The following is a 12219-nucleotide window of genomic DNA, read 5'->3' on the forward strand; positions in this document are numbered from 1 at the left end:
AATGAAAATACTGAGAGTTTCCTCTGTTGCTTCTAACAGTACTGAGGCTCGCACATCTGCATCAATTATCTTGCATGGGGCAAATGATTTCATGTGTGATGAGATGGAGCGCTCCCTCCATGATGCCCTTTGTGTGGTGAAGAGAGTGCTGGAGTCAAAGCCAGTGGTCCCAGGTGGTGGGGCTGTAGAAGCTGCCCTTTCCATTTACCTTGAAAACTATGCCACCAGCATGGTAAGATCTGTTGGTTTTCAGAGTATGGAGAGGTTGGCTTGTGTTGTACTACTAGTATCTGGACACCTTGGCTACTGCTGTGGCCTTCAGGTGCCTTTTGTGTTTCTTAGGGGTCCCGGGAACAGCTTGCGATTGCTGAGTTTGCAAGATTTCTCCTTGTTATATCTAATACTCTGGCAGTTAACGCTGCTCAAGACTCAACAGACCTGGTTGCAAAGTTAAGAGCATTTCATAATGAGGCTCAAATTAACCCAGAATGCAAAAACCTAAAATGGTTAAGTGCAGGATTTTGAAATGTTTTTATTTTCATCCATTCATCATACGTGGTAATTTTGTTCTGTGGCCATTTCTTGTTTTCTTTTTATGTGGATCATGGGGTTTGCTCTCAGCCTGGGTGCTGTCCCTGAGCTCTTCAGTTCAAGGCTACCACCCTACTCTTGAGCCAAGAGGTTCATTGGAGATAAGAGTCTCGGGTCTGTTTGTGCCCAGATGCTATGGAATTTTATCCTCAGATGTTAGCCTCCTGAGTAGCTAGGGTTACAGGTGTGAGCCACCATACCTGGCTTTGTGAGCATTTCTTTTTAATCTTTTTTTCTGTTCTTTAAAAAATTTTTGTAAATGGGGCCAGGAGTTTGGCCTAGTGGTTAAAATGCTTGCCTAGCATGCACGAAGACCCGGGTTCAATTCCTTGGTACCACATACATAGAAAATAGCCGGAAGTGGTGCTGAGGCTCAAGAGCTAGAACTCTAGCCTTGAGAAAGTGCTCAGGCCCTGAGCTCAAGCCCAAGACTGGCAAAAAAAAAAAAAAAAATTTGTAAGTACTTGTTCAAAGTGTTTCCAGTTGTGTCTGTTAATGGCTTTACTGTCGTGAAGAATATTTGTTCCATCATTGTCCCCTGAAAATAGCAGTTGATTTAAATATTTGCCATTCGTATGTAGGAGCTGTGGGCCTAGGCATCAAGGATAGCATGGTTCCACTTGAGCAACAGTGCTGCTTTGGCTTTTCTTGTTTACAGAGTACTGAGTGATCTACCCAGGGTTCCTTCCAGGCTAGCCAAATACTCTACCAAGAGCCACATTCCCAGCCCTATCCCTAAGTGTTGTGCTCACTGTTAGCATTCTGTCACTTGAGCCACAACTCTACTTCTGGCTTTGTGTGTTTTTAATTGGCGATGAGACTCATAGACTTTTCAGCCTGTCTTGGCTTCAGAGCACACTCCCCAAGTCCTGGATTATAGGTATCAGCCACTGCCATTTGCCTCAAAACAGCAGTTAAAACAATAGATTTAGGGGCCGGGAGTTTGGCCTAGTGGTAGAGTGCTTGCCTAGCATGCACAAAGACCCGGGTTCGATTGCTCAGTACCACATACATTGAAAAAAGCTGGAAGTGGTGCTGAGGCTCAAGTGGTAGAGCTCTAGCCTTGAGAAAGCCCAAGGACAGTGCTCAGGCCCTGAGCCCAAGCCCAGGACTGGCAAAAAAAAAAATCCCAAAAAAACAAAAAAAAATACATTTATCACACATATTTAGAGCACTGTCACAAGCCTTTACTACTCAGTCGTTCATAACTGATCCAAAGGAGGAGGAATGGGGAATTAGCAGGGTGTTCCTTACCTACTCTGTTTGGTGGGTAACCCTACCAGAGGAAGATTGGGGCAGCTCTCAAAATGATGCACACCTCCATTAAGTAATATTTAGAAAACTGCTTGCTGCCATGCCATCCTTTGTGCAACTATTGGTGCCGCGCTCCTTACTAAGACTTGAAGGGCATGGGGGGGGGGGGCGGATTAATGGGTTATCAGGATAGGAGAGGTCTATCCACTATAAAATCCATGCTTAATTACAGGATCGGTCTGGATTTGATCAATGGCAAACCCCGAGACAACAAACAAGCAGGGGTTTTTGAACCCACCATTGTTAAGGTGAAGAGCTTGAAGTTTGCTACAGAAGCTGCAATTACCATTCTTCGAATTGATGATCTTATAAAATTACACCCTGAGAGCAAAGATGATAAACATGGAGGCTATCAGGATGCAGTTCACTCTGGAGCCCTTGATGACTGATCTCACTCCCCTTTATTTATAGCAGTGTTAGAGGAAACATCTTACACCTTTCAAGATTAAAATTACAGCCGTATGTCAAGCTGCATTCTTGTGAAGTGGCAGATTGGCTCCTTTCCTCACTCTGGTCCTTAGGTTTTCCGTAATTGAAGTTAGCGTGAAACACAGTGGAGGCTCAGGTTTAGTTGTGACTGCTGGTAGGCGGCTCACCCTCTCTGCACACACATTGCTATTCCCATGCCACCTCCAATACACAGGGCTGCAACACCTCGGCTCTTGCCCAGTCTCTCCAGTGTGTGTACCAGGGTCACAAGGATCCTACAGCCAGATGCTCCAAGGGGATGGCCCAAGGCTATTGCCCCTCCCTGGATGTTGACCTGAAGAAAAGGAAAGGTTGAAGCCATTTGTCTCACTCTGGCTGTTTCAACAGCAAACTGCCCTGTCGTGGCTGACAAAATAAATTCACCCCTGACATCCACTGTTGACTGTCTTCCCTGTTCTTTCAAAATGCCCCCTCATTGTAAATAAGCTAATGGAGTCAAGGTCTTTTTGCCCTGGAAAATCAACTGAACTCTGTCCCATAATAGGGGCTTAGCTAGTTACTTCTTCAACTATTTTTTTTTTTTTTTTTTTTTGCCAGTCCTGGGCTTGAGCTCAGGGCCTGAGCCCTGTCCTTGGACTTTCTCAAGGCTAGAGCTCTACCACTTGAGCCTCAGCCCCATATCCGGCTTTTCTCTATGTATGTGGTACCAAGGAATCGAACCCCGGTCTTCGTGCATGCTAGGCAAGCACTTTAACCACTAGGCCAAACTCCCGGCCCTACTTCTTCATCTATTAAGAAATGGCCAAACCTTGGCAGTTACCTTCTCTGGGCATAATCCAAGTTCTTTAGCTATGGCAGCAGACACAGCTGCAAAAGCTTCATTGATTTCAAATGCATCCACATCTTCCAGAGACCAGCCTGCTTTTAAGACCTGGAGGGAAAATGATTGGACAGAGTCCTAGGTGATGTATACTGAAATTAAAACACTCCATGCTGACAAAAGATGCAAAACATGAGTGCCACATTAGTGTCACACATTAAAGCTATGTGTGATACTCTATGCCTGCAATCCCAACACAGGGTTTGAACTGTAAAATGGTGTAGCAAAACAATCATAAAAACATGATCCAGGAGCTGGGAGTGTGGCCTAGTGTATTTAGTGTGCTTGCCTAGCATACACAAAGCCCTGGGTTCGATTCCTGGATACACAGAAAGAGCCAGAAGTGGCATAGTGGTTCAACTGGCAGAGTGTTAACCAGTCCAAGAACTGTGCTCAGGCACACACAAAGCCAGGTGCAGTGGCTTGTGTACTCCGGGCTGAGACCTGAGGATTGCAGTTCAAAGCTAGCCCTGCACTACAAAGCCTGTGAGACTCTTAAATCAATCACTAGAAAACCGGGAGTGGCACTGTGGCTCGAGGTTTGGGCAGTAGCCTACACCTCAGCCTAAGAGCTGAGGAACAACACCCAGGCCTAGAGTTCAAGTCCCACAATCGATTTAAAAAAAAACAGTGTCCAATGATGATGTTGTGGGCCCTGCATTCAAAGTTGGAGGACTGGAAGAAAAGAAAACAATATGATCCAGGCTGCAAGGGGACTTCAGTGGCAGCAGACTACTGGCAGATACACAGACCCTGACTTCAAAACTAAGAATAGGGAAAAGTGTTTTATCTGCACCTCAGGGTAGAATAAAAGTATACTGAGACTTACTTTAGGGTTAGAAGCATTTTATAAAAAGGGAACCCAGTAGGAAAAATGGTGCATTTGAGGACAGTCCTGATAAGCTATCAGGAGAACTCAGTACAGAATTGTGGGTCTAGCCTGAGTCCTACCAAGAACAAATGCCATAGGGTAGGAAGTGATACTCACAGCTTGCTTTATGGCTGGAATTGGTCCTGTTCCCATTATGGAAGGGTCCACACCTGCCTGTGACCAGGAAACTATCTGTGCTAAAGGTAGAAGGCCACGTTTTTGTGCTTCTGACTTCTTCATAAGAACCACAGCTGCAGCACCGTCGTTGAGCCCTGTAAAATGTGCTTGATTCCTATAAGATTCTTTAGCTTACGGTACCTATCTGTCACTCCCTTATTTTCCACTAGAGGACATGACTTACACTGACGCCTTGGTGAAGCTCTTCACTGAAACTGAGAAGAGTTTACAGTATACTTAGAAATACTGTAAACCACAGAACATCAACCAGATTACCCACAGAGCAGAGGGAGGAGGGAGATTTAGGAAGGGAAGTAGAAAAAAGAAGAATATTGGGTATTTCTGATACCACAAAATACTAGAGGCTAAATCCAGGCATGTTGGGCAAGAGCTCTATCACTTAATACTCCCTGTCCTTTTATTTTTGAGAAACAGCCTTGCTAACAGCCCAGGCTGGCCTATATCAGATTACCAGTGAGTGCTACCATGTCCACAACAAACTCAAAAATGCTTAATTATGACTAATTGAGAAATCAGGCAACGAAGGCCAGGTATGGCCAAGACAAACTGTAATCCCCAGTGCATAAGATTCCTAGGTAGGGAGCCATGAGTTTGGCCTAGTAGTAGAGTGCTTGCCTAGCATGCATGAAGACCTGAGTTTGATTCCTCCATGGCACATACATCGAAAAAGCTGGAAGTGTTGCTGTAGCTCAAGTGGTAGAACTCTATCCTTGAGAAAGCCCAAGGACAGTGTTTAGGCCCTGAGATCAAGCCCAGGATTGGCCAAAAAAGAGAGAGAGAGAGAGAGAAAATTCCCAGGTAGGATTCTAAGTGCAAAGTGAGTGTGCGCTATACAGCACCTGAACCCTGAAGAATAAAAAAGGATCAGATGCTGCAGGGAGTTTGACCTAGTGGTAGAATGCTTGCCTAGCATGCATAGAGACCCGGGTTCAATGTATACAGAAAAAGCCGGAAGTGGTACTGTGGCTCAAGTGGTAGAGCACTAGCCAAGAGAAAGCACAATGACAGTGCTCAGGCCCTGAGTTCAAGTCCCAGGACTGGGAAAAAAAAGAAGAAAAAAAAGATCAATATAGGCTAAATCAGTAATGAAATATGGAGAAACTTCAAGATGGTTTTCATCATGCTGTGTGGGAAAGGTTTTCACTTGGTAGACCTTGCAGAAGATGGCATTTCCCTAAAAGCCCTTTTGAAATCAAACCTGAAGCATTAGCTGCGGTAACCGTGCCCGTGCCATCTGTGAGGAAGTATGGCTTCAGCTTGGCTATGGCTTCAAGGTTGCTGCCATGGCGAGGAAATTCATCCATTTTTACTTCAGTAAGACCTGGGAAGAATAAAAGTGCAGACGTAGCAGTGAGCAGGCAGACACAAGACTATTTACATGTGTTCTTCAAAACCAGCTCTGTCAGCTGGGTATCAGTGGCTCACGCCTGTAATCCTAGCTACTCAAGAGGCTGAGATCTGAGGATCACGGTTCAAAGCTACCCCAGGCTTAAAGTCCAGTAGACTCTTATCTCCAATTAAGCAGCAGAAACCCAGAATTGTCAATGTGGCTCAAGTGGGAGAACAGAGCCAGTGCTCAGGTCCAGAGTTTAAGACCAATGATCAACCCACACCCCCCCCCCAAAAAAAGGTTTATTAATATCTAACCACCACATTCATTCTAGTGGAAAGGGCACACAAACACTTTAGGGAAACTGGTGCAAAATCTGTAGTCCTGCAGATGAAAGTTTAGGAGTGGTAAGATGGAAGATGGCACTAAGGGAAGTGGGTTGTTGCATTCTGTGTGCAGTAAGAAAGTATTCTATTGAAGTGCTACCTCAATTTCCCCAGAGCTCTTTAGCAATAATCAGGAGTTTTAGCATGAAATACTTCCCAATCTTCAATATTACCACGGAATAAAAATTAGAAAATAAGCTAAAATGAATATGTTGATTGCAAAAGGACAGGAAAATAGCTGTTGTGTCCCCACACTGTGTTCTATCTAGCCCATGAGGCCAGAACTACAGTCAACTTCTATGGCTAGGCCACCAGAACATACACACTCACCTTTTCTTGAAGACACAAGAACTGGTACAATCTCTTTGTCAAAATGGCCAGCTTTCTGCGCATCCTCTGTCCTGTTCTGGGACTGAAGTGCAATCTTGTCCTGATCTTCTCTACTCACTTGCCATTTCTTGGCAACATTTTCAGCTGGAGGGAAATAGCAAAACCTGATCGTGTTCATGAACTGAGTTTTAGTAATACATCCTGTACATAATAGCAAGCTCAGCTAGAAGGAAACAGCACAATAGGGAGATTCTCTACCATGCTATACGTCTTGCAAACTTTTTTTTGGTCAGTTGTGTGACTTGAACTCTCAGCCTGGGCACTGTTCCTGAGCTTTTCAGCCCAAGGCTAGCGCTTTCTCACCTGAACCACAGCGCCACACTTCCTAAGTCTTGCAAACTTTTTAAAGCTCGTGTACTTGAGACTACATCAGCCTTACCTGTAATACCCATATGGTAGTCGTGGAAGGCATCCGTGAGGCCATCTTTGAGTATGCTATCAGCCAGTGGCATCTCACCCATCCTCACTCCTGTTCTCAGGTGAGCCAGGTGAGGAGCCTGGAAGAAGTAAAACAGGCGCCTGTGATCCCACCTACTCAGGAGGCCGAGATCTGAGGATCACGGCTGAAACCCAGCCTGGGCAGGAGAGGCCAGGAAATTCTTACCTCCAATAAACTACTCAGAACAACCTGCTACAATATTAAAATGCAAAAAGGTAACAGATGACAGCAAGTTGGGGTACACTTCTCACCACTGTGCACATTTGAGGGACAGGAAAGAAATCCCACATGGCCAACCTACTGCCGCAGAAAGGGCGCCACTCGGCAGTCCTCCTTTCCACCTTTGCCCTTTGCTTGTTTGTGTGCCAGGATGGGAGATAAACTCACAGCCTTGCACTCTTAGGGAGCTGTTTAGTTCATGGCTGGCACTATACATGTTGACTACTTCTCCAGCACTTGTTTACGTGTTAGAGATGAGGATTTGAAATGTTACTCAAGCTGGTCTCAAACTTCTGGACTCAGGTGTTGCTTCTGATTCAACCCCCTGAGAAGCTGGGACTATACATAGGCACAACCACAGCTGACTCTTGCCATGTTTTCTAGCTACAGAATCAGCCAAGGCTGATCCCAAAAGTCTTCCTTGTCATGTGCAGGAAGGGAGTGGAAACCTCGACCTTTCACTTTTCCTCCTAACAGAAAGACATGTAAAGTCAAGGGTACTGCCGGGCTTGGTGCCACATGCCTGCAACCAGGGCACTTGGTTGGCCGATCACTGAGGTCTAGGCTAGCCCAGGCCACATGCCAAGAAAAGACACAATACCAGGGCTATTCACCAACTACTATTCTGGACTTAATTCAGAAAACAGGATAAGCCTCAGTAACAGTAGTATAGAAAAAGATATTCTTTTTCCAATTGCACTGGTTGATGCAGGCTTTTCTCCTACTGGGACTGACCAAGCAATCTAAGAACAGAGAAGATTTAGGGAGGGGTCCTTCCAGTGTACATTCTCATTCCAGTTCTGACAGCACCAGCTTCTTCCGCCATGACAGGGCCGTGCACTGCCGGGGCCTTACCTTGCTCATGCTTTCCATGCCTCCTGCCACCGCGATGCTGGAGTCACCTATCTGTATGGCCTGGGCTGCCAGGCACACAGCCTTCAGGCCTGACCCACACACCATTTGGCAGCTCCAGGCTGGAACCGAGTAGGGGATCCCTGCACCCACACTGGCTTGCCGAGCAGGATTCTGCCCACACCCTGAAAGAAGGAACACAAAGGCAAGGGCAAAGAAAGGAACAGTGCAAATCTGCAAGGTTATGCCACATGACAACTAGCTCACTGCTACTTCTGAAACTCTTCAGGCAGCTAAGTTCCCACCCAAGGCCCAAAGTTTTTATATCCTGGGCACCTGTCAGTTTGCCATTGGATCTGGTGGAATTTGATGATTTCTCCTTCACAAAGAAATCATTCTGTTCTTATCATTCCTCACCCCTGGGATAAATGGTTACACAACAAGTGTCAAGTCAGCATTGACAAATGCCTTCCTGTAACTCAAGAAGAAATTCAGCACTTCCTAAACGCAGGATAAGAGGCCAGCCATGGCAGCTCATGCTAGCTTTCCCAGCTATTCAGGAGGCTGAGATCTGAGGATTGCCATTCAAATCCTATCCAGGAACTAAACTCTGTGAGTCTCTTATCTCCAATAAGCACCAGAAAATGGAAGTAGCACTGTGGGAGGAAGCCTTGAGCTGAACAGCTCAGAGACAGCACCCAGGCAAAGAGTTCAAGTCCCAGGACCAACAGAAAAAAAAAAAAGTGGGATAAGGGATTCAAATTTCAAATACTCTTAATACAACCTGTTACCAAAGTTCAACAAAATAGACATTTAGGAGTTTCTCTGTTACAAGTTTCAGATATACCCATATCTCAGATCTTGCCTTAGTTTTGTTGGGGAAAGTAATCTAAGCAAACAAGTGTGGTTGTGTTGATGGTGACTGCTTTTAATCCAACACTTGAGAGACAGAGTTTCAGGGCAGCATGAGCTATAAAAAAAGTCCTGCCTCACCAAAAAAGAAAAAAAAAAAAAAAAGAAGGGTCAGCGGTTGGGATGTAGCAAAGTGGCAAAGCACTTTCCTACCAAGTGCAAAGTCCTGGGTTCAATCCCCAGTACCAAAGAGACAAGGCAGAAACAAACAAACAGAGCAAAGTAGGGAATGCAGCTCAATGGGCTCAATGTTAGTGTGCTTGTCTAGGATGTGCAAGGTCCTGAGTTTGGTGTTCAACACAACCAAGAACAAAACAAAACCAAAACAACTAGCAAAAAGGCCATAGACCAAAATAAAAAATTAAATGTATTGCCGGGTGCGGTGGCTCACTCCTCTAATCCTAGCTACTCAGGATGCTGAGATCTAAGGATCAAGGTTCAAAGACCGAGACTCTCATCTCTAATTAAGTTCTTGAAAATGGGAAGTAGGGCTTGGCGCAATAGCGCAGTAGCCTTGAGCTTAAGACCTCAGACACAGTGCCCAGGCCTAGTTCAAGCCCCATGACCCATCTCCCCTAAAAAAAATTGAATTTGTCAATACTATTAGTCTGGCATTAGGCTGAATGTTAAGAACAGATGACGGGGCCAGGAGTATAGCCTAGTGGTAGTGTGCTTCCCAGCATGCACAAAGCCCTGGGTTCAATTCCCTGGATCCATATACACAGAAAATGCCAGAAACAGTGCTGTGGCTCAAGTGACAGAGTGCCATCCTTGAGCAAAAGTGTCCAAGCACAGTGCTCAGACCCTGAGTAAAAGCCCCAGGACTGGGGAAAAAGAAAAAAAAAGGCAAAACAGATGATGTTCAATGGCCTTATGGGAATTTGATCACAAGATACAGAGAAGCTACATTTTGAAAGGTTGGGTCAGGAGTCTTTATTAGAAAGCCAGGCACTATGGGGGAACACGTGTTCCCCAGAACACTTGCAGCCTGGCATGCACTTAATACTGCTAGGAAGCTGTGCCAAGAGGGTAGTAAAGAAAGAGTGGGGGTTGGGAATGTGGCGTGGTGGAGTGCTTGTTAAGAGCATAGACCAAAAAGCACCAAGACCACATGGAAGCTTAAGATATGCAGCTAGACTGTTCACACGGGGATGCTGTAGTAGACACACATGGGAGACATGGGAAATGAGTATGGGAGACTAGCCTGAAGAGGAGCAGGCCTGCTAACAGAGTAAATGGAAACCAATTCGCCATTTGTGGGAGGCTTGTGGGGTCAGAGACTCCCCAGCCCGTGAAGAAGCTCCCTTTGGACCTACCCCAGCAGCCTGAAGCCATCCCTGAGCAGGCTGGACTGGGAGACTCTTGGACCTGTGTGTGACTTGACCTCAGACCAAGTGACCTAGCAGGTAAGAATCTTAGGACAGATAGGATGATGTTGGGACAGAACTGTATTAGGTGGGGGTAGTGGAACACCTACCAGATGTTAATGAAATAATCCAGTGTTTGAGCAAATGACTTCCTTTATGCTCCTCAGTGACTGTGCTTGCTACATGATTGTATTAGGAGGGTATAGTGTGACACCTCCTGGATGGTAATGGAAGAACCTAATGCTAGAGCAAATAAACATCTTTATGCCCCTTAACTCATCCTCATAATTACTGGGCTTGCTACAGTGCTTGCCTAGCACGCATGAAGTTCTGGGTTCAACTCCTCAGTGCACACAAACAGCAAAGGATGGAAGAGGCACTGTGGCTCAAATGGTAGAGTGCTAGCCTTGCGCAAAAGCAGCTCAGGGACAGTGTCCAGGCCCTGAATTCGTTCTGGGATTGGCAAAGAAAAAGAAAAAAAAAAAAAGGAAGAAGAGAAAAACAATCTCAACAAACCAGATCAACTCTAATCAAGAGTTGGAGAAAAATACCCAAGCCTAAGTTCAAGGCCAAGGACTGACAACATAAATTCGAAAAAAATATATATCATTTTTTTTTCATTCCTGGCTTGAGCTCAGGGCCTGAGCACTGTCCCTGGACTTTCTCAAGGCTAGAGCTCTACCCATGAGCCCCAGCACCACTTCTGGCTTTTTTCTAGGTATGTGGTGCCGAGGAGTGGACCCCGGATCTTCGTGCAGGCCACACACACCCCCCTCCCGCTCCCCACGATTTTAATTCCTGAGTGCAGCGGGGGCTCCAGCGGGGTGGAGGCTGGAGGGCCACTGCAGGAACCGGGAAGGGGAACCTGCGCCCTGGCAGGCGCGGTGGGGAGGGTGCCCACGCGTGTGCGGGTTACCTGCGGCCAGAACCTGGCCAAGCACCACCTCGGACACCTCCTCCGGGGCCACCGCGGCCCTTTTCAGGACTTCTGTGATGACGGCAGCGCCCAGCTCGTGGGCCGGCACGGTGGACAGAGCACCATTGAAGGAGCCTACGAGGGAAGGGAGGGGGCCACGAGTGATCTGCGCCCGGAGGACGGGACTGCGGGGCCGGGACTGCGGGGAGAGGCCACGGGCGGGACGGGTTGGCACCAAGCTCCCGGCCAAGAGCTGGGGGCTCGCGGCGCCTCAGGACGCCCCGAGCCGGCCGCGCCCAGGCTGCGGCGGAGGCCCGCGCCCCGCCCACCTGCGCCCACCGGCCTCCTCCGCTGGACCGGTGGCGCCCCCGCGTCCAGCCAATCAGAAGTCTCGGGAGAGAGACCTCACCAACGGCAGCCAATGAGAGAGCCCAGGGGCGCGATGGCTCTACCGCAGGGAGCCAATCCGAGCCAGAGGGGCGGAGCGCATCCGATGGGCGAAGAGGGCGTGGCGGCGGGACCAGGAGGCGCGCGATGTGTGGGGCTCCCGGAGTCCCTCGGTCCCCCCCGCCGGGTCCCCATCCCTGCCTCACGTAGGCCCGCGCCGCAGCGGGCTTGCTGAGCGGGCGGGCGGCTAAGACAAAAGCAGCGAGCCAACTCACCGATGACGGTCCTCGCCGCCGCGACGATGACCACGGGGTCCGAGCCTGCATTCATCCTGCCGGGAGCGCCGCTTCCTCCGCCGCGTGTCCCGCTGGGTCTGCGAGGGAGGCAAAGCGCCGCACGACTGATCGCAGATCCCGCCAGGGGCGGAGCCTCCGCTCGCCCCGCCCCTCCGCCTCGGGGGCGTGGCCTGCTGTGCGCAGGCGCAGCAGGGGCCGGGCCGGGCCTAGCGGGCTGGATACCCAGCGCACCTATGGCGGCGGTGTGCTGCGTGTCTGGGCGTTGCGTCCCGGGCCCTGCCATCCCGACCCCGCGGCCCGGCGGCCTGCGACTGCCGCCTTCGGACCAGGGGCTGTGGGGCGGCCTCTCTAGATGAGGCTCGCGTGTGCTCAGGACCAGGCTGGGGGGCCCCAGCCACGAGCCAGGCCGAGATCTCGGGGTGCCATCTGAGCTCGTGGCGGA

The 12219-nt window shown here is 48.5% G+C and overlaps 1 protein-coding gene and 1 long non-coding RNA gene across 2 annotated transcripts; one reads left to right on the forward strand and one right to left on the reverse strand.

Annotated features, from left to right (window-relative positions):
- The first annotated feature begins 61 nt into the window (after positions 1–61).
- Positions 62–2182, forward strand: LOC150059471 (uncharacterized). Its single transcript, XR_016536451.1, has 3 exons — positions 62–232; positions 343–506; positions 2078–2182. It is a non-coding gene; the product is annotated as an uncharacterized LOC150059471 (long non-coding RNA).
- A 105-nt stretch (positions 2183–2287) lies between these two features.
- On the reverse strand, positions 2288–11868 carry LOC150059472 (acetyl-CoA acetyltransferase, cytosolic). The gene is made up of 9 exons (XM_090337880.1): positions 11757–11868; positions 11095–11229; positions 7903–8084; positions 6769–6886; positions 6330–6473; positions 5482–5604; positions 4203–4357; positions 3155–3265; positions 2288–2668 (listed from the first exon to the last, which is right to left on the reverse strand). The coding sequence occupies exons 1-9, from the start codon at positions 11809–11811 to the stop codon at positions 2498–2500; spliced, it is 1194 nt and encodes a 397-aa protein (XP_090194006.1). The 5' UTR covers positions 11812–11868; the 3' UTR covers positions 2288–2497.
- Between the last annotated feature and the right edge of the window lie 351 nt (positions 11869–12219).

Source organism: Megascapheus bottae, chromosome 8 (assembly GCF_031878675.1).
Source record: "Megascapheus bottae isolate mThoBot1 chromosome 8, mThoBot2.hap1, whole genome shotgun sequence".
Taxonomy (NCBI): domain Eukaryota; kingdom Metazoa; phylum Chordata; class Mammalia; order Rodentia; family Geomyidae; genus Megascapheus; species Megascapheus bottae.